Source organism: Tachysurus fulvidraco, chromosome 2 (assembly GCF_022655615.1).
Source record: "Tachysurus fulvidraco isolate hzauxx_2018 chromosome 2, HZAU_PFXX_2.0, whole genome shotgun sequence".
NCBI lineage: Eukaryota > Metazoa > Chordata > Actinopteri > Siluriformes > Bagridae > Tachysurus > Tachysurus fulvidraco.
The window spans coordinates 15,769,522-15,792,057 of record NC_062519.1 but is presented as its reverse complement, the minus strand read 5'-3'; the positions used below and the strand labels follow the sequence as shown (position 1 = coordinate 15,792,057).

At 39.4% G+C, this 22,536-nt stretch overlaps 3 protein-coding genes across 17 annotated transcripts in view; 2 read left to right on the top strand and 1 right to left on the bottom strand.

Moving 5' to 3' along the window:
- Positions 1-9,891, top strand: part of cadpsa (Ca2+-dependent activator protein for secretion a) — a 92,252-nt gene extending 82,361 nt beyond the window's left edge. For all 10 annotated transcript variants that reach the window (XM_047808192.1, XM_047808167.1, XM_047808175.1 and 7 more), the window contains 2 exons: positions 7,666-7,770; positions 9,155-9,891. In XM_047808192.1, the coding sequence (XP_047664148.1) occupies positions 7,666-7,770; positions 9,155-9,322 (273 nt within the window). In that variant the 3' untranslated portion in view covers positions 9,323-9,891. The remainder of the gene's footprint in view (positions 1-7,665; positions 7,771-9,154) is intronic.
- The window catches only part of c2h3orf14 (chromosome 2 C3orf14 homolog), a 57,083-nt gene that overhangs the window by 14,520 nt on the left and 20,027 nt on the right, over positions 1-22,536 (bottom strand). The window lies entirely within an intron of this gene.
- fezf2 (FEZ family zinc finger 2) lies at positions 19,684-22,169 on the top strand. Its single transcript, XM_027176327.2, has 4 exons — positions 19,684-20,581; positions 20,879-21,013; positions 21,229-21,361; positions 21,801-22,169. The coding sequence occupies exons 1-4, from the start codon at positions 19,841-19,843 to the stop codon at positions 22,067-22,069; spliced, it is 1,278 nt and encodes a 425-aa protein (XP_027032128.1). The 5' UTR covers positions 19,684-19,840; the 3' UTR covers positions 22,070-22,169.

Here is a 22,536-nt window from a genome sequence, read left to right as displayed (position 1 = left end):
CACACCATCGTGGATTATTTTCCTGTAACAGTGCATGCTCACATGTTTTATTCCTTATTCGGTATACTGTTAAATGTCCTCTTTGTTACAGATTGTGGTTATGCATTAATGTGTTACGATTCTCATTTCTGCCATTTCATTGCGAGCTCATGATGTTCTTACTAACAAACCACTTTCATTTTCTTTTTATTTCCGCTCATCTATCAGGTTTTCTCCAAAGCATTAGCTCACCCTGGACACTAATGTTTGACTGGCCCTTTGATTCTTATCCTTGCTTTTGGCTCAATGTTTTTCTATTTTTGTTTCTCTAATTCCCTACTAGTCTTCCTAGTGGGAGGGTCTGATCTCTCTGGATGTTAAGATCAGACTGGAAGCCGTACTGAAGCAGACATGGAGTGTGTTCGGCGGAGGTTAATTGGGGTCAAGGATGAGGATTTCTCACAAACACAATAAGATTACGCTCAGTGCCGTCCTTTCTGCTATTTTATAATAGTATTTTGTTTGGAAAGGCCATATGAGCATGTGTGTTAAACAAAACACCAGGTACAGAACAGTTTAAGGATCATTAATGTTTCGGGTACTGACGTCCAAATGTGTCGAACAGACAGTGAGAAATGTGGAACATAAAGAAAGGAAACAAACTCTGATGTTGTGCTGTTATAGGAAAATAGCAATTATACAGTGATGTGATTCTTTGATTAGTTGTATATTCCTCATCATTACAGTTAATGTTATTGAACATCTTTGAAACAAGTTATCACTAGATTTTTTTTCTCTTGCTTTTAAAAAAAGAGAAAAAAAAAACCAAAAACACCAAAGCGTCAAATCCTGAAGACTTTCCTGTTGCAGAAAAACATACTGACTATTACAAAAGTTACAGGAAAACTTTTTCTGTTGCAATAATTACACACTTATCACTACTAAATAACACGTATTATTATTATTATTATTATTATTATTATTATTATTATTATTATTATTATTATTATTATTATTATTATCTTATGTCAGGTACCTGTGAAAGAGATGCTGCTATAGAAATAATAACGTGGTAGAAAGATCCGGCACATCACTCTGAAGTTATAGAACCTGAATCTACAGCTTTCTTTCCCATTAGAAACTGAGAAATTAACAGCACCGTGGTATAAAGTGGTCTGTTGTAACTGGATAGGTCACATGACAGGTAATCAACACCATTTTATTATTCCAATGTGATGGAGATCCGACATGGAGTGAAAGGTTATTTAAAGTTTTAACAGTCATTTCATAATGCCTGAGGCTTATAGCTAGGAGCATATCTGACTCCTCAACTTCATGCTCAAGCTACAGGAACTCGGAAACAGATGATGTAAAGCAAGGGGTGAGGGAATTCATTTATTTTGCCCTCTGTTATTTTTGCTAGTCCTTTTAAAGAGTGGCTGAAGAAACTGGGATTAAAATGAGCGCTCATCTGTCTGATTCAGGCTGAGCTTGGAGATCATTGATTAAAAAAATCCCTGTGTGTGAGCCCTTGAGCTCAGCTCAGAGACTCAGGCATCCACAGATATGCCATCGGATTACACGGGTCAATTATACCCTTAATCTGCCTTTCTAGGGGGTGGGATTACAGCCGGCTGGCATTGATTGATTCAAAGTATTTCTGATGACCTTGGTAGTAGCTGAAGTAGATGCTGAGTCTATCATGCTACTGCTTGTTGTTGGATTTTGTTGCCCAGCTATACCATTTCACTGTCTGCTACCACTTTGCAGTTGGGCTCATGACCCTCTGACCCAAATGAGCAGTTTAATCAAATAACCAGAGACAGAGAACCACCTGACCAGTCAGTCTAGAGGTCATGATCTCTGGAGTTGTTGAAGTTATGGCTGAAGTAGTTACTCGAAATTCATAAATAATAAAAACGTCCAAAGCCAAAAATGTCCTCAGCTGGTAAGAGACGAACAGTAATATGTTGCCTAAAAAATGAGAGTGGTTCAAACCTTTAACAGTATTACAATCATCTCATCACAAAGATGTTGTGATTTCTGTCTTTCACCCCAGGCTCATGTTTTTAATAATGAAGCTTAGCAAAACTTAATCAGGAAAATAGTGGGTGAAAATGTATATTGAATAAATAATTAAAAAAAGACTAAAACAGGTAGAGAACCAACAGGTTATTGTTCGTTCGGAGGCGCTGCTGCCGTAAACTGCTTAGGTTACCGATAATTACAGGAGCTGGGATTTTTTTTTTTAAACTCCAGCTCTCAGCGTGTGGAGTGTAGACCTGGTGAGTTAATGCTACAGTGCAAATAGGCACTAATTTTGTATGACAAGAAAATATATATTTATAATGTGTGGTTGTATTATTGGGGTCATTTTGGATCTGTAAACAGGAAATTTAGCAACCACTTTGCTCTCTCTCTCTCTCTCTCTCTCTCTCTCTCTCTTTCTCTCCATGATGTTAACCCAAGTATGGTGGTATTTGTTTGATTAACTCGTCTGACAGGAGTGACAGCTGCTAGCGGGTGCGCGTATACGAGAGTCTCAGTGCGGGTCCGCCTTTGTACATCTGTCAGCACGGAGGCAGGGGGAATCGGAGGGAGAAAAGAGACAAATTGGTCCCAAAAGGCAGGCCATTCACCTTCGGCTCACCCCCTCCACCCCCCGCCCTCCCTCGGCCCATTCAGGTGCTCTGCGGGATTCTCAAGTGCTTGCTGGCTTATTCCATTTTGCCCCCCCTTTCGCCCCTCCCGACCCCATTCAAGACCGAGCCCCAGAAGTGTTGCGCTCCTCATTCTGCTGCGTCTCAATCCGCCTCTAAGCGTTCCTTTGTGAGCACTTTGCTCACAGCTCCTTACTCACAGCCCCCTCCTCCCTTCCTTCTTTCTTTCCATCCCTTTTCTCTCTCTCGCTCCCCTTTTTTGCTCATTGTATGTTTACTCAATGACACGGACGTGGGCTATAATTCCCAGCGTTTAGTTCATCCCAACAAGCTCGTTCTCTCTCTCCGAGCATGTTTTGGTGAAGAGAGCTCTGTTTGCATACTGTTATCCATTTAGTGAACAGGCTCTTGTGCATAAGAACAGAGTCCACTGGAGGTCCAACAGTAGAGGGTTTTTTTCCCCCTTTTTTCCATCCAGCGCTATAGATCAAAAAGCTAAAAAACCGTGGTGACACATTTTCAAATAAAAAAAAAAACGAAAAAGTGCTCCTTTTTAAATGCTTGTTAAAATAACAAAAGGCTTTATAAATTAAACTGTTTGTCCTGTTTTTTTTTTCTCAGCTCGCCTGTGTGCCGAAAAGATTAAGCGGCCCTTTACAGACTTAGCGCTAGCTTGAGCAGAAACATTGGAGGCTTGTTGCACTTAAGGCTCCAACGAGGCATGCAAACCTCCACTTTGTGCGCACCGCTCAATCAAAAGCGGTTTGAACCTCACAAGCTTGCTGAGCCTAAAACTTTTCTTCACTCCCACCATTCAGGGGGACCTCTTTCTGCGGATAGAAAGAGAGAGAAAGAAGGAGGGATGGAGAATGTGAAAAAGAAAAAAAAGAAATGAGAAAAAAGAGAGGCTGAATTTGAGTGCTAATACAATGGTGCAATAGAGGAACATGTTTGGGGTCGTGTGTTTCCTGTGAAAAGTTTTCCTTTGGGTCAGGATGTCCCACTGTGCTGATAGAGAGCGAGAGAGAGAGAGAGAGAGAGAGAGAGAGAGAGAGAGAGAGAGAGAGAGAGAGAGAGAGAGACGTGAGCTCGTCGGTGTGAGTTACCATGGTAATTGAGTTCCCTCGTCAATGGACCTCCTCTCAGGGGCCAGAAAGCACACAATAATAGGCCAACAGCGGCTGTGAACAGCGAGCAGGTAGGATTAGCCCGTCCCTTTGTCCTAAGAGCATAATGTCTTGTAGTCAGTTTTAAAGAGTCCTCTGCACCGGGGGGCCTGATTCAGCTACGAGCTTGAGCTCAGTGACTACAAAAATATGGTGGACAAAAAGCAGATATGTTTGAGCTTCGCTCCTTGGTTCTCTCTCACCCAGGTTTCGTGTATGAAGGTTTGTAATCATTCAGGAGGCAAGGAGCTCTATTTTACAAGGACATGGAATTCTGAGTCAGTCTTTCTCAATCTTTCCGGCAACCTGTCATTACGCATTAGCATCAACGCTAGCGGCAATCTTCATTCCTTCCCTCCCGCTAATTGCAGACACAGCTGGGTCCCAGCGGGAGAGCTTCTTGAGCGGCGTTGGCCGAAGAGAGCAGGCCTCACTCAGACACACGCACTGAACTCATACTCACACATACACACACTAACTCATTCAAACGCACGCATTACCACCAGTAAGGGCAGAAAGAGGCAGAGTCGCAGGTTGCTTGTAATCCTCCTGTACCCCCCCACTGAGTCTCCTCCACCCTAAAAAATTCCTGCTTTTACTACAAAAGAGGGATTTTATTTTTTTGGAAACACAAAGAAAGGCCTGATCCCAATCCCCACCGACTCCTGCTGCCTAGATTCAGGTGTGCTTAGTGTTAGTAAAAGTAGCCTACATGTGTGCCTGTGTGTGTATTGGATGGGAGTCGGGGGCAGGCAGCCTTGCACTGAATTCTATTTGTTGCCCCCCACTAGGCACCATGGCTTCCTGGAACATGTCAAAGATTGGAGTGTGAACGCAGGCTCGCTTGAAAACTGGGTGTTTTTCTGGTGCATGTATGTGTAGTTTTGCAGGGGGCAGGAGGTCGCACAACCATTCAACACTCCCTTCAAGAGGTGTGGGGGGCCTGCAGATGTTCATGTGTGTGCACATTTTGGAAATGCCTAACACACACACAAGTACACACAGAAATCCTAATATCAGATGGAACTCATTAGATGATCACAGGTTTTTTTTTCCATATCCATTTCATTACGTATTCAGAGGCACGATACACTTGTTTCGGCTGGCAGACGCTGCCAGCTTCCTGCTGCTTCATATTCAAAAAGTGGTACACAATGCCCTGTATATAATGCCCTCCGAGAGAGACTTCTGTTCCTTTCGTCATAGCAGAACAAAGTGCCACAACCAGCACTGTTCATTTTGCAAGCCAGACCAGGCCTGATTTTGCACTTGCTTGCCTTGGTGTCTGTACTGTAATTATTTTTTACATTTCAAACCATTCATCTATGAATTAAACTTCAAAATGATGCCTATTATGTATATCTATGGAAGTAGCAATGATAGATAGATAGATAGATAGATAGATAGATAGATAGATAGATAGATAGATAGATAGATAGATAGATAGATAGATAGATAGATAGATAGATAGATAGATAGATAGATAAACATTTGGTGACATTATTCTGTCATGTTTTGTAAGAACATTTTGCCAGTGTATCCATGGAGAAGGTACCTAAGAATATAGTAGAATAGGTAAAGAACACACGAGATGAAGATCAATCCCATGAAAGGGGAAGACAGAGTGTGTGATAGAGGCAGAGGGAGATGGAGAGAGAGAGAGAAAGAGAGAGAGTATGTGTGAGTTGTGAAGTTGTCCAGGCCTGGCCTCTCTGTGGGGGTCTATCACGGACCGGCTGCCCGAGCGTTCACAGGCACACAGCACTCCCAGATTAACGCCGAGCCCTGACTCCCACACACACCACGACGAAGACACCACAGAGCCCCCGACACACCACCAAACCTCCTTCAGATCCTCAACCTCTTTATGTCACCACTTCTTGTAAAATATCACCATCATTGCATGCTATGGAGCCGGACATAGAGGAGGTTCAATTCTTAACTAGAAACATGAACAATAGGAGATTGTACTTGACCTGTCAAAGATTTTACATGGTTCTTCTGAAAATGCTAGGCACCTAGATAACCCACGTAAACCTTCAGTCATCCAAAATACATTTGTATGTAGCATCGATACATGGGTCTAATGATAATTGATTCATCAAGGAATCAGTGGTACTTGGGTTTCTTGTTCTGGCTTCATTTCAACCATCTTGTGATGAACAAATTCTCACTGAAGCAATCAGGAATGCTGTTATTGAGCTCAGGTTCTTGGATTGCCATTGTTCTCTTGATTGGTTGTTGGGATAAGTTTTAATAATGATATTTACAATTGGCAAACTTGGTTCACTTGGATCATTGACAAAGGTGACAAAGTGAATTCAGAATGACTGCTTTATCGACAAATAAATGTCATTCTTGACAGTTTATGCTACATTTCTTTAGAAACACTATGTTGTTACAGTTAAGGAAATGTAAAATTTTGAACATATAAAAAGCACAATGTTGTTTACAGTTGTCAGTCTACCCAATTTAGTTGGTTCCATGTGGTATTTTGATCCTAAACCTGAACACTGATCAAATGTACAGAAATACCACAAATCATTGTCCGAAACTTCTGTCTGCAACTGAACCTGTGGCCAATGTAGAAGAAAAGTTCCAGTTTTATGTTTCCAAGATTTCTGTTTTTTGTTTTTTGTTTTTTTTTTGTTGTTGTTGTTGTTGGTTTTTTGTGCAGTGAAACAGATCCACTGGTGGCTTTGGAAACCATGGGCCCCAAAAACTCTGTCCTTGGACATCTTGAGTCCAAATTCAACTGGGTTAAAATTCTTAGTTGCAGTTGCCTTGGAAATGATCTCCAAGCCTCCAAAGATAGAGGTTTATTGAACAAGGCCAGTGGCCTCTGTATATCCTCCCCGAAGCTCACAAAATTCTATACTTTGTTGAGATCCAACCCCCACCCCCCACCCACACACAAAACAGCTTGTTTTTTTTCTCTTTAACCTTAGTGTTAGGACTCTTATCAATGGTTTATCTCAATCACAACCATTCAATTAGGTTCCACCCCACAGTCCAACATCTGCAACCCCAAAAGCCAAAAGCGCTCTCTGTTTAATAGTCGCCTTGATTTCAGTAGTTTTCAGCGATAAGATGAGGGGATAGAGGGGCAGTTATTTGGGTAAATTAGGGACAACATGCCTGCCTTTCCTCTGGTGAAACAAGAGGAGTGGAGAGTGATGAGTGCATGCTAACAGGGGCTGATGGCAGACTGAGCATCTCTCTCACTCTGAGAAGACGAGCAGCAGAGACAGATTGTGGGCTTACATGGTGTCAATTAGTAATTTGCTAAAAGGAAAAGTTCTTCTCTGCTTGAAGATTTGATTCAGGAATGCTAAAGAGTTAGCTGAAGCTTCGCCCAGGGGTTGTTTATGTCACCTAATACTAAAACTCAGCAAACCAGAGTAAGTTTGCTGAATGTTTAGTACAGGTTTGTTTACGTTTGCTGAATCTTTGGTCCAGGGTTGTCTTTGGTCAGAGAAACTAAAGCTTCTATCCAGAGTTGTTCGAGAGTCTAATGAAGCTTTGAAGTGTTTCAAGAGTTGATTAAACTTTGTTACTGGGTTTAGCTTTAGAACTCACACTGTGTAAGAACCTGACTGACTTTAATCCAGGATTGCTTATGGGTCAAATGACACAATGGCGGCTTGTGTACTTGGTTATACCAGACAATATTAGTGAATGATTCAAGCTGATCCATTGAGACCGTTGACCAGAATTTAAAAACTAGAAACAAAAAAATAAAAAATATTCAATCCCTTTCTGTATATTTTTACCTACTTAAACTGCTTGTCTTGCTCAGATATGTGGCAACGGGTCCTTGATTGTGTGTCTTGTTGGAAAAAACTATATTTGTGTTTCAGCAATGGTACACTAGCACGATGAACCTACTGGGTACCTGGCTAACAGATCGCATGGACCTGCAGCTTCACCTGTACCAGCTGAAAATCCTCATTCGTATAGTAAAGGTAATATATATGTAATAGATATAGCTCTGTGTAAATGTTTGTATCCCCTATGTTCAGTGGAAATTTTAAAGGTATATTTTCACTCTTCAAATCTAACCATTCCCTATTTTGATATTGTAATAATGAAGGAACATCTGGGGAACTTCATACGCTAACCTTGATATAAATATCATTTTATCCTAATGCTATGCAATCTACGCCCAACTGTGTACAGTTCCGCTTAAATCACACATGGAAAAAAACAACCTTAAAAATACCTGAATTGATAATTACATGGATGAGTGAAATTTTAGAAAGAATACCTGCTGAAAATCGAATCTGGATTTAAGCCCATAAACTGCCAGGACTAGTCAGCAACTTAAAAAGTCTTATCTGTTAGTCTGGCTTTTAGTTTTCGCTTTTTTTTTTTTTTTTTTTGACAAATAAATCATAACAGTTAGTACATTAGTAAAGTACTGTTACTTCTGGATGTTCTAGTACAAGTAATATTAACTGGTAGTGAACTGAATAGATACAGTGCCCATATCTATATCTATTTTGATTTCTTTCCATAGGACATAAATTGTAAATGTGCTTAATTTGCTCTTCCCTCTGTTAAAACCTCTCTGCTGTTAAATCTTACTGTGTGATCTCATTGAAGCAGAAAGATCAGGACCTTGTAGTACGGCATGGCAGGTCTTCCTCAATTGTGTAAAGCCGAAAGACATCCACAACTACACACTGTTCATACAAACAGGACTCCCAAAAACATAGATTAATGCTGGTTTCAGGATACATTTTCTATCTCAAGAACTTCACTGTGTTATTAACATGGTCGGGCAACTACTGTAAACTGAAGCTTAAATGTATTACAGATTTAATTTGCTTAACGTTGGTTATTTATGTAGAACAGAGTGAAAATAACAAGTCCATTTAACTTCTACAATATCAAGTATTTGTACTTAATTTGGAGCATTTATTCCAATAATATTAATAGAAATTAGTTTATAGTTTGTGTGCATTCATAGTGTACTGTTCACATTTAGCTATAGTTTGATTAATCTGTTTTTTTAATTCTTGGGTAAGATTAAGACCTTAATCAAGATTTTTTTCATGCTGAAAGTGGAACAGTATTAAATTCCTGTTATTAAATTCAAACACGGAATGTGAAATAATACGAGAAGAAATGCTTTTTACAATTCATGTTATGAACTAATAATAAGGTGATAAAATGACATTCATTCCATCCTTACTTTATTTCGTGGCTGGGATTTAATTTCGTAAATTTCATTACCGTGATATTATCAAGATATTTGAGTGAATGGGACAAATTGTGTGTGTTTTCAAATTGCCAGTAATGAAGTGTTATTTTTAACCCTGACCAAATCTCTCTGTCCCTCTTCAGAAAAAATACCGCGACTTCCGTCTACAAGGTGTCTTAGACTCCACTCTGAACAGCAAGATGTACGAGACAGTAAAAAACAGGCTTGTGTTGGAGGAAGCCACGGCATCTGTGAGGGACGGAGGAATGCAGGGCATCTCCATGAAGGACAGCGATGAAGAAGACAACTAGGCGCGGTTTGAAGCAGCCGTGTTTGGTGCAGTCCACCAAAGCGATGCATGTACTCCGTTCGTCAGGCTTCCTTAATAATTTTTACTTTCGAGTTGTACTATTAATAACTGGGGCCTATGATTATTACTGATATGAGATAAGAAAAAAAATTGAATTCAAATTATTAATGTTGATCAGAAGATTGTGATAACAAACAAGGAGGCGGGAATCGAATTGAAATTGGTGTTTTACAAGTAATAATGTCCTAAATGTTTCAAAGCAATATGGCGTACTACTTGTAAGCGATGTTTTGCGTCAGATGGTTAGGAAACGTATGCCCTGTTGTGTCCCTGTTCAATACAAATGTGTACGGCGCTTCTTCTTTGTGTATTGTAAATACATGAATGGTGCATAATTGTGCATAGTCTCCTTTGGAATTTTGGTTTGTTCATTTTTGTTTTCCTGACTGTATGCCAAATGAATTGCTTACAGTACATTGTATTTAACTTGTTTGGGGTGTTAAAAGGTAGTGTTTATATTTATTTGACAAAATCAATAATCACAGTATCTCTGGTACTGCAAGACATCTGGAACGGCCTTTTTTTTAATGAGTTAGTAGATATTTTATAAATGCAAAATTGACTATATTATAATATACTTTGACTAATATGGACAATATATTTATGTTTTCATGTCATTTTGTGCTTTATTAATGATCTGCATCTTACATCTTGATTAGCGAGTACATACCATTCCTACAAATTATTTTCAGATCATCAACCAGTGCCATCTAAAAAATATATGTAGTATAATAATAATTTGATTTTTTAGATGGCACTGGATAATGTAATTTAGTATATATATATATATATATATATATATATATATATATATATATATATATATATATAAACCACATTACAAGCCCAATGTCTATGCAACACCTTTATGATCAACACTTCACCCGTAAGCAATTCTGAAGTTGGGACAGCAGGATTAAAGCCAGTTTAGCAAACAGATTGGAAGAATTGATAAAGATGATACACTCCCGGCTTCACTCACAGATCACCTCACACAGATTATAATTGTTCTCCTAGCATTTCAGAAGCAAATCCTTCCACCCATCCTGAAGATGAACAAAGGGGAGGAGGGATTAGACTGAGCGATGCCCTATAAACGCAAGGAGGATGGGAAGATTTAATTCATTCATATAGAGGTCAAAAAAAACAAAAACAAATCCTTCCTGTTAGGGAAGAGGACTAGAAAAACAAAAATAAGAAAAGTCTGACATGAACACAAGAACAATATCTCAACAAGGTCTAAATATTTAGGTGTCAATCAGACCGACCCAAAGAAGCTTAAAAAGGTTTAAGCTTAGGTTTTATATAAATAAATTGCAAAAATAAAAAAGCCCTACAATCTACAGCTCCACTAAAACTACACACTGTACTATGATTCGTCCATTTTATGATATGAAAAATGTCCATTTTCTTCACTCTTTAAACCCTGTGACCTAAACTCATGCACCACTCTGAAATATGTAAAATATTCCATTAGACAAAAGTCGAATTTCTTAAATAGAAATGAGAACAAGAGTATGTTCTCCATTGTGAGACAGACCAATGAGATCACTTTAAGCTTGGAACCGAAACAAGATCAATTAACGACTTGACAATAAATCATCCTCATTCTATTAGCATGGACACTAATTAGCTACAGGTAGTGAACTTGCTCAACCTTGTTGCTTAGTTAAGAGAAAAGCCTCAGAGCAGATGTGGCTGTTTAAAAAGTGCATTTCTATGGATTTTTTAGGTTCGATGTTTGTTACTGATAAACAATAGCGTTTGCGTACTGCACGGGCTAAATGACACTACAATTGTCAAAATATTTCATAGTTTTATAGCAGAACTTTAAATAGTCAAGTGTTTCGCACCGACTCTTGTGATGAGTAGCTCCTGATATAGTGCAGCACAGCAATTTCCCTTTAGTAATGCTTTCCAGAGCTACATACACAAGTTCCTTTAGTTACCCACTAGCAATTGGACACCAACCGATTCGCATTGTGTAGCATAATGAAGTTAAAAGTGCTCCATCTGACACCCCTGGAGCACTGCAGCACCTGAGAGAGAGACAGAGAGTGAGAGAGAGAAAGAGAGAGAGAGAGAGAGAGAGAGAGAGAGAGAGAGAGAGAGAGAGAGAGAGAGAGAGACAGGGAGAGACAGGGAGAGAGAGAGAGAGAGGAGGCATTTCATCTATTTAAAGCCTTGGCTCACAGACCCAATTTTGCCTGTTCTTGAGCACCAGGGCACAGGGCAGAGAAAGACTAATGAGAGAGGCTCATTGTTGGAATAAGTTACCCGTGGTGTGCCGCTGTGACCTAGTTCTAGTAGCATAAGCCCTCGCAAAACACCGCTCTCGTTCTGATTTTCTGGGCAATCAAAACAGGAAAGCGAAAGAAAATCATGACAATCTCTCTGAACGAGAGTGCCACGAGGGCCGGCTCGGATATCATACGTTTAATTTGCTCATAAATCCTGTCACGGTGCAACAATTTTGCTCGGCAGAGTGCCTGGCGACAGATTAATAGACGAGGAGATTTAGTGAGTCACGATCTGTGCTGCTGTGGCTTTTAAGCTCCAATCAGGTTAGGAAATGGAAATGATAACAGACTGCAAATAAAAGATTCTCCAATTGACCAGCACAGCGTGAGTCGGCTCCAGGTCCGTACTTGCGATGCATGCAGGGGGTGGGGGGTTCGGAGGGTGGTGGGTTGTGGGGGCCAGGGCCCTGAGCCCCAACCATCAAACGCAGCATGCGACCTCTGAGCAGATGTGATAGGCAAATGAAATGTAGAAATTGAGGAAAACAAATACACGGAAAAAGTAGCATAAGATTATGTCTGTGTGCCCATGTCGCGTTTCGACTTACACTTCATTTCCGAGTCGGCAGAAAGGATCGTCACCTGCCGAGGTCTGATGGATGTCAAAACGCAGTGATACACTGTGCTGCTCTCACCTTGATGAATGTTTACTCAACAGCTTGTGTTAAAAGTGGGGGAGGCAGAGCTACAAGGGATGCCGATACCTGCTCATAGACGCCAATGGTATATAACCAGGTAGAAGTCGGATCGCTTCAATCAGAGCGCCTCAAAGCCTCTTTGCTGTGTTTTATTTAATGCCTACCTTCTTATCTGTGCATAATTATCCCCCTTCCATAAACGAATAGCTTACTGTTGAAAGCAATCTTGTGTTCCATCCTCGGGACAGACAGACAGAGAGATGAAAATAATAATCAGATGATCTGCTTCTCTCTTTAATCAAAAGTGCTCTGGCAGATAAGCAGGGGTTGTGTTATGTAATAGATTTGATCACATTTGAAATTTGTGATTTTTTTTCGAATATACAGTATATTCTTCAGAAAACTTTTACTGAGCCAAAATAAAATGCATTTTATCCAGAAATTGAAAGTTGGACAGCCGGTATTTGATTTTAACTGAACATATTAGACTCGCAAGCATTTTGCCACCTTTTGGACTTTTTTTCACTGCATTTCTAAAGACAAGGTAAATTTAATCAAAGATTTCCACAATTTTTGTCAAAAGCAGTTTTAAAGTATGCTACAGGACAAATAAAAATGACAGTGCTTGGTTGTCAAAAAAAAATCAAATTTTTTTATGTCTATTTTACCAAAATTCAGCCAAACCGATAACTGACTGATTTTCCCAGAACACAACACATTAATAAAAATGTGTTATGAGCTAGCAGCTCAAACTGTTCCATTGTCCTTTATTGTGGTAATAATAGAGCTGAAGCAAGGATAATAATTGTCTGGCTGATCTGTGGGAACATACGGAAAACATAATGCTTCTAAATAAAGCCATTCTGGAGGCAGATGGTGTAGTAAGTGTGTCGTTCAAGGTTCCTATCTCACTGGGTGGAGTAGTGTGGTTATTGTTGAAACTTAGTCTTAGTGCCTGGATAGCTTCAGGAATTGTGTTATGTTAGCTAGTTTTAAGCATAGAACAATAAGATTTCATTAGGTTTATAAGGTTTTTAGATCCCTGCACTGTGCTCCACATCTGAGTTCATTGCTTGAGTTTAAACTTTGATAGAATTCATTGTGGTTTTGCCCACAAAAAGACAACTGAATGAAATGTGGCTTCAAATTAATCTTAAATAAGAGACCCAAATAATACCTTGAAAAAAATGCTGAAAATGGCTGTTTATTAGTCAGAATTCAGTGAATACAAGCCTGATATTATGGAAATATCTAAATAGATACTATTAAGATATCTGAGATTTAGTTGTGATTGCTAAACAGAATGAAGGGGGAAAAAAATGAAATCAACAAATGATTCATAAGAAAAACAGCCTCGGTGTGTGTTTAATCCGTACGTCTTCTCTTCTTCGTCACTGAACAAAAGTTTTTCCACTGTCTGTTAACTTAAGGCATAACGACAAACAAATATGCTTCACTTCTTTTCAAAGTGGATAATCAAACCCTTGAGCACATTCAGGTTATGTGCTCCACAGCAGCATTATGCAAATGTAATCGTGCCCTCATTTAAAATGCACCTGTTATTCTAGCCACCAGCAATTGTTAATGCGCACACTGGACATGTTCTGTCCACGCCCTGTCCAAAAGCAGCCTGAGAGACCAAACGAGGTCTTTTCAGGACCAGAGGGGACATCCCTTTGCCCATTTTGTGGTTCAGATCTAATTCGGTGGACAGATGAGAGGCTGTGATCGTGGGGGCGCGCAGGTTGCCCCAACCTCTCTCTGTCTGCCATCCTCACTATTGTCCTGGGAGAAAAGAAAACCCTGTTGAGGCCCTTTTGCTTCGAGCATCAAAGGTGCGTCGGAGCCTCCTTTCGCTTTTGGCAAAGCCTCCAGTATTCAGAACTAACATTATGGAGAACCTCCTGCTCTCAGGCCAGGGTCAGAAAAATAGAGGGAGATAAAGAAAAAAGGGAGGCTGAACAGAAGTGGCAGGAATGCTTGCTAATTGAAAGGCTGGAGAAAGGCGGCGCGGGGGGGGGGGGTGAAGAAGAGGAAAGAAAGGTGGGCTAAAAGACAGTTTAAAAGCAGAAAAGAGCAAAGAGAGCAGGCAGCTGACAGAATGTGTGGCGAGGGTCGCAAGACACTCTACACTTCACGCACAAACGAGAAAAAAACATGAGCTAAGAATTAAGTGACTCAGTGCCAAGGTGTATAGATCTGCATGAGTGTGAGTGGGTGTGTGAGCTGAAGAGAACTGAAATGACAGCTAGTGTGTGGTGTGAGAGAGAGAGAGAGAGAGAGAGAGAGAGAGAGAGAGAGAGAGAGAGAGAGAGAGAGAGAGAGAGAGAGAGAGAGAGAGAGAGAGCATGATGGGGAGTGAAGCTGAGAAAAACTGGCAGGCTTAGGAAACGCAGGCAGGTTTCAGGACAAAAGTCCCGGCTGACAAAAGGACTCAGAGATCTATTTTTGCAGTGCACTAGTTTATTGTTGCATAGTGTGCAAAAACTTTTTTTTCCCCCTGATCGCAGCAGTAAAGCAAAATCCATCAGAATACACTACTTTTGAAAAAGCAAGCACTGAACTACAATTAACTAAATGCTTGATTTCACCACAATCCTATTACTATCTTATTATTTTTAAATATGTTAAACATTACCAGAACGACTAATTGAAAAGATGGTGGCTTGGGCTGTAACACTCTGTTACTGTTTGACTATTCGGAAGGATACATTCATTGATAATTTATATTAGAAATTAGATGTCAAAGAATCTGGTGAGGTGATTTAACAAAACTGTGATACTGTTAAAATAGTCTTCATTCACGAATAAACGGTTAAACAACAGATAATACAAAAAGTTGATCCGATGATAACCTGTCGTATTTTATTGTATTCAGCGCTATCATCAACTTTCGAATCAGTGCCATGTGAACCGAAGTTAACATAAGTTACATAACCAAAGTTACATAACATAATGTATCACATAACATTTTATATTACATAAAGCATAACAGCGCATCGTAACATTACATGTCTTATTGTATCATATATCATATACTGTATCGTAACACGTTGTAACGCATCGTGTCACATCATAATGTATCATAATGTAATGTACTGTGACATATTGTATTGTATTTTATCATATTATATTGTAGTGGAAAGATTTCTCACTAAAACCAGAAGTGGCACATTTGTAATAATCAATCACATGACTACATTTATATGAAAACCCTTATGGAAAAATGCTGTAGGTTTCACACATATCATACACACTCCTAAAAAGGGCAACGAACTGTATCTTCCTTTGTTATTAGGACGGTACCCTCATGTGTACGCCTTTTCTACTCTACCCAAGCCTAGTAAATACCTCTCAAAAGACTGTTTCACTTCATAGCAGATTTTGGATTTATAAACATATACTGAAAAATGTTGGAAATCTTGTTGAATTTAGATACTGTCCATAATTCTAGTCCTTGGCATGATATGATATAAAGAATCCATCTCAAATCATCCCTTATACAGAAGACAAGGAAAATTTCCCCCTGGAGAAAAAGGTGAGTAGCTACAATGACAAGTTCACACGTCACGTCTTGTGTTCTGCACCCCTACTGGCACGCAAGATCACTGTCTCAAGCTTCAGGTTGTACTGTAATTAGGAGGACTCGGGTTCAACCCGTGAGAACTGTAGGTGTTGTTCAGCCATTCATTAAGACAATCAGTGTGTGTGGGCGTGTTTTCATGTTGCCTCAACACACACACACACACACACACACACACACACACACACACACACACACACACACACACACACACACACCTCTCCTCTTTCTCTCTATTATGACAAAGCCTGTTTTCACCTTCTTGAGATTGGTAATTATGCTATCTGCAATCCACAACAGTGTTTATGTGAAACACTTCAGTATCTTTAGAGCAAATGAGAGACAGATTCTCATGAGTTCATGATTTTGTCACACGCTAAGAAAAGGGAACAAATATTGCACAAATATAAACCCAACAGCAACACAGCATGATGGTGTTCACAGACTGGTCTCCAGATGTCATAACACATATTTCAATTTAAAATATCTGTTATAGTTGCAATTAGTGGATCGATAACACTGAACAGCTATGTTATGAGCTTTTTTTTAAATGGCTGGGAGTTGCATTTGCGAGGCTTGTGTTAAATAACGGTTTGTGTGGCTGGGGCTGATTTACTCCTCTAGGATGAACAGATGGGTTGAAAAGACTTTTCTAAACTTGTCTTTATAAGGATCCCTGACGTGACACATGAAGCTTCCGCCTACTTCAAGATGTTGTCCACTTAGGTGGATTTAGCTATAACAGCTGTAGTTCAGGATTGTTCCTTACATGTCCAGTCCAACAAGTTTATATAACACAACATTCCACTATTAGATTCATTTAGAGGATTCTCAGAGAGAGAGAGAGAGAGAGAGAGAGAGAGAGAGAGAGAGAGAGAGAGAGAGAGAGAGAGAGAGAGAGAGAGAGAGATTTTCAAATTTTCTACATACTCACATATTTCCAAATTGAATGTGTTACAGTATTATAGTATAAATTATAAGTGTTGAGAGAGAGAGAGAGAGAGAGAGAGAGAGAGAGAGAGAGAGAGAGAGAGAGAGAGATTTTAAATAGCAAATCTCATGTATTACACAAAGGTGGTATTAATATAATGAACATAATGTAGTGTCTTTACAGCGTTAGTGATACAACGTTACAAAAACGTTACAACCTTACAACATTAAAACGTTAAAACGCTATAACGTTACAAAAGAATAATAATAATAATAATAATAATAATAATAATAATAATAATAATAATAATATAATTAATATAAATCAAGTGACTGTTTGGTATCTGGATGGCTTTTGAAATATAATTTCCTCCACTTAAATAAACGCGTCGTTATCATATAAACAGTTTTTGTGTTGTAACTGCGCATGTGCGTGTCAGCTCGTGTTAACGCGGAGTGCTGAGTCCAGTTTACAGCAATAGGATCAATGTTTATTGTGTGGACAAGCCGGTAATTGCGTCTGAATAAACTCAAATTAGAGGCGGATCATTAGCATATGAGTGCAGTGAGTGGAGGCCGCTTAAAGGCTGCAGGTGCGGGAGCGGTCACATTCTCTCTCTCTCTCTCTCTCTCTCTCTCTCTCTCTCTCTCTCTCTCTCTCTCTCACTCTATCTCTCTCTCAGCACCGCACAGATTCACAACGCGTGTGAAACATACGGTGCAAAAAATGGGTAACACATATGTTGGAATTTTTTATTTCTTTTTACCTTTTTGGAACACATTTTCAGCGCTGGTGTGACCTGATAAGTTCAAGAGTAATAATATTTCATCGTTCACGGAATCGTTACGCTGTTTAAAGGCTCCACTGGAGTGAAATAAACGCACATTTTACTACAAACAAATACCTTTAAAAAGTTTTTTTTCCTGCAAAAAAAGTATAAAAATAAATAGACTTTATGGAGTTAAATTTAGTCATATTTAAACGGCATAAATTATGCCAACTACTAAAATAGAAATGAAAAAAATTAAATATGACTCTTCTTGTACTTTTATTTTTTCTAACCCAAACCCTACAGAAGAAACGAACTGAAATTAAATGAATCGAAAGTGACTTGACCTATATATATATATATATATATATATATATATATATATATATATATATATATATATATATATATATATATACACCTGAAAAGGTGAAAATATTTTGGTCGAATCACAAATACGAGGCTATGTTCAAAGCTTGAAAACACTAACAGAACACTTCTGATGGAAAAAAAACAACAACAGAAAAAAGCCCTCAATGACGCAATCTGAAAAAGCGCGGCTGCTTTGCTTCTGGAGGGATTTTCGGTAGCAATTTGTTGTGAGTTTCAGGTAAAATCGTCTACAAACAAATGAATTCAAGCAGGTCCTCATGAAGAAAAGACGAGAGGGAGACTGGTCATTGTAGCGAGCGCACAAAACTCTGGATTCCAGCAAACTTTTCTTTTTTTTACGCACCGCTTTTTAAAAGAGCCCCTTTTTATTTGCTTGCTATACCTCTGCTCAAGCAGAGTCTTTTCTTTCCTCCTTTAATCCGCTCTTTTATTTCGAGGGGAAAAAACACAAAACCAGGTTCCACGCAGTGCTTTAGTGGCTAAAAGTGAAAGAGCTGCTGCTTCTTTTTTTTTTCTCTACCGAGTCTGAGCTCTGAATCGCGCTGCAAAATTGGCTCTTGTGAATGGACGAAGGAGGAAAAAAACGTTTAATAGGATCCGAGGGAGGCTCTGGTCTCGCAATTTACTCCTTAAACAGGTGGAAACTGGACCTTGTTCATTATACAAATAGCAAGTATCAACGGGCCTGGAAATGCCATTGGAAATGACGAGGATTTATTGAGTGGAGATAAAAACTGAAAGAAGTCGGAGGCAAAAAAAAAAAAAAAGGTTGACTTTAAATGAGTTCACACACGACCTCTGACAGCTCAGAACTCTTACAAATCTGTTGGCGTGGGAAAAAATATCAACGTTGCACGTAAATCGTAAATGAAACTAAAATTATAAATAAATAAACAAATAAATACATTAAAATTACACAATTATAAAATTATATATGTATATATCGTTATAGATCGATAAAAAAACAATATCCCAATAATAAAACAATTAATATCGTCTTGATTCATTAATAAATTACGTCAATATTTTGTCGGGAATAGTCAAAATATAAAGGTGTCATACACTAATGGTATTTTCTAAAAATGTAAGTATATGCATTAAAAACAATTTAGGGTATATAATTGGACTGTACATTTAATTGAATAACTTATCTTTAAAGGTGTACTCTAAAATATAATTACAAAACATGCACCTTAACAGGTCAAACAAAAAACGCCACTTTTCAAATGTATATAGACTAATGGAGAAAAAAAAAACACGTACGTTGTGTTAGTGTGTGTAAGTGGCACTAGATTTGGGCCCAGACACATAACTAATAATCTGTACTATCTGTCGTGCATAATATAACCACCCCCATGGCCGAGTATAAATGGGGGGTAACAGAGGGGACAGGAGATGGCGATGGCTTTCCCGTGTCACCCCGAGAGAAAGGAGCTCGTCAGTGAGAGAGTGTAGAAAATGTGACAGAGCGCAGTTAACAGTGAATACACCACTTGCTGTCAGAGGGGGGGAAAGGTAAACTACAACATCACCTTTTTTGGCTGTGCGTTTTTCCACGAGTGAACTTAGCAGCGGAGGGGGGAGTTCTGTCTTATTCTTTCCTTAACGAGGTCTGTAATGTCCTGTTAATTTTGTGTGTACTAGTTAATGAGCATTAATCTGCTACCCCTGGATGCTATTGTTCCCGAGATGGTCATTTGAATGTAAATGGGAGGAGGGAGGGGGTGACACTGTGAAAGCGAGGTGCTTATTAAAACTGATGTAGTGTCCCTGATTCTCTGGCTTCCAGCAGGAGACACCGGCGAAGGACGCTGCTCACACCAAGTTCGGCAGGAAAACGAAGCAATGGCGAGCTCTTTGCCTCTGGACACGGTCATGTCCTGCCCGAGACTCGAGCCCAGGAGTGCGGTCGATTCCTCTCCAAAACCATTGGCTTTCTCCATCGACAGGATCATGTCCAAGACGACGGAGGAGCGCAGAGGACCGGAGAGCACAGAAGGGAAGAGAACGACGAATTTATGCGCGCCTATCCCTTGCATGATTCCTATCCAGCCTTTAGCCTACGACCTCCATGCCAAAGCGCTGGTGAACTACTCTGAATTTTGGAGAGCGAATTTCCGGGGTGCGCTGTGTGCCTCGGCGGCGGCGACATGTAAATCCAGCTGCGGTGCGTGCTCTAAAACGGACTTGTTGCCAGGGAGTAGGGTTATTAAACCTCAAGTAATCCATCAAGCAATGACCATGCCAGGCAACGCATCATTGTACTATTTCAATTACTTGGATGCTGCGTATCATCAATCCGAGCTGCTCAGCGGACATTTGTTTTCTTCTGTGGTTGCCAATTCGCAGGCGCAGGCCATGACTGCGCACCAGAAGCTGCTTCTGCTTGAAAGCGCAAAATTGGCTGAGAAAGTGCCAACGCCGCAGTACCCACATAAAGAGCGTCTGCCCGGACAGCTGGACCATCTCATGAAGGAGAACCACGCGCTGGGTTCTGAGAAAAACAACGTCAAGGTGCACAGCAAGGCGAATACTTGTCCTGCGGACGGGAAACCCAAGAACTTCACGTGCGAAGTTTGTGGGAAGGTAAATGATTGGGAAATATATGTGTATAAAAATTTCGAACAACATTCTGTTCTACAACAATCCAAAAATATCATTAACATCACTCATGCTTTGCATGAAAAAAAGAAATCCATGCAAGAATTATTTAATCATCAAAAGTGGTAAATAGTGGGATTTCTGTAGTATTTTATATTCTGAAATAAGGACTAAAACAGTTGCATTTTTTTCTTTAGCACCATAATCTGTTGGATTACTATATCACCTTTCTTTATGATTCTCAAATTAAATCAGTGCATGTTTTTTTTTCTTTTCTCGTAGGTGTTTAACGCTCACTACAACCTCACGCGTCACATGCCGGTGCACACGGGCGCCAGACCGTTTGTTTGCAAAGTGTGTGGGAAAGGTTTCCGTCAGGCCAGCACACTGTGTCGACATAAAATCATACACACACAAGTGAGTACTGTACAATGTTACATTGTGTATATACTCTGAGTTGCATTTTTAAAATATGTATTACTATTATTATTATTATTATTATTATTATTATTATTATTATTATTATTATTATTATATGTCGCCGGTAATTAGCACTAGTCCTGAATTATTAATACGCATTAACGTCCAATCCACATAGCCTCAATAAACGAATCATAACCACCTGTTCACAGGAAAAACCTCACAAATGCAACCAGTGCGGCAAAGCGTTCAACAGGAGCTCCACGTTAAACACGCACGTGCGAATCCACGCCGGCTACAAACCGTTCGTGTGCGAGTTTTGCGGAAAAGGTTTTCACCAAAAAGGTAAGAAGTGAAACTTGTGGATAAAGTTTATGGGCAAAGAAATTGGATGCACTAAAGGCGTTCAGCCAAAGGAAACTAATAAACATGACCTCTGCGGCAGAATCGTGCACACAGGCTTAGATGTAAATATGAAGTGTCACTTATTGCTAAAAAAGAATTTGCAAATTTTGCATGGGTCAAGGCGCAAGGCCCCGTCTCTTTTATAATCAGACAGTTTCAGGCTGTTTGGGAGTTTGATCGTGAGCACGTTTGACAACTTCTTGACTTCAGCATGCAACGCAAGGATTAAGAAAAAAAAACTTCCCTCAGATGCAACTTTTTTGAGTTTGACGTGTTGTCTGTTTGTGTTTTCATTACTTAAATAACTGTGTTATTTCTTCTTCTTCTTCTTCTTCTTCTTCTTCTTCTTCTTCTTCTTCTTCTTCTTCTTCTTCTTCAGGCAATTACAAAAATCACAAACTGACGCACAGCGGTGAGAAACAGTTCAAGTGCACGATCTGCAGCAAAGCCTTTCACCAGATCTACAACTTGACTTTCCACATGCACACGCACAACGACAAGAAGCCGTTCACGTGCGGGGCGTGCGGGAAAGGTTTTTGTCGGAACTTTGATTTGAAAAAACATGTGCGGAAACTACACGAAAATAACGCGACGTGCATACAGACGGGTGAGGAATCGTCCAGAGTACAAAACAGAGATTCGATTTGAACGGACTTGAGCTTCAAACAAGATAAAGATGGTGTATAAAACATGACTGGATGAGAGAATCACTTCACAGCAGAATTGTAAATAAAACAGAATAAAATATTATTTAAAAAAATATTTGGAAGCATTTTATTCGTCTAGCACATGTTATTTGTTTGCACAAATGTATGCATAGCGTGTTGGGTAATTTTATAGTAAGCCTAATGCTAGAATGGCATTTTTAAAAATATTTATTACATTTATTTATGCATTATAAAGCATTAATACTGCGTGTTTGCGATCAATAGAGAAATCTTATTGAAGACACACCTTTCAAAAATAAATTCGATACCGCAAATGCTAAAATATGCTCATTTTATTTATTTTATTATTTATCTTTTAAATGAACTATCTTTATTTTAAAAGTAAGTGTGGTAGTTACCAATAATATACAGTTTTATAATTTATTCAATGCGTCGTGAGCCGTGTTC

Bases quoted from the DNA above. Each gene is read 5' to 3' on its own strand.
- fezf2 (XM_027176327.2), top strand. From the start codon at position 19,841: ATGGCGAGCTCTTTGCCTCTGGACACGGTCATGTCCTGCCCGAGACTC. The intron at 20,582-20,878 runs GTAAATGATTGG...CTTTTCTCGTAG, and splicing joins CGTGCGAAGTTTGTGGGAAG to GTGTTTAACGCTCACTACAA. The intron at 21,014-21,228 runs GTGAGTACTGTA...ACCTGTTCACAG, and splicing joins ATAAAATCATACACACACAA to GAAAAACCTCACAAATGCAA.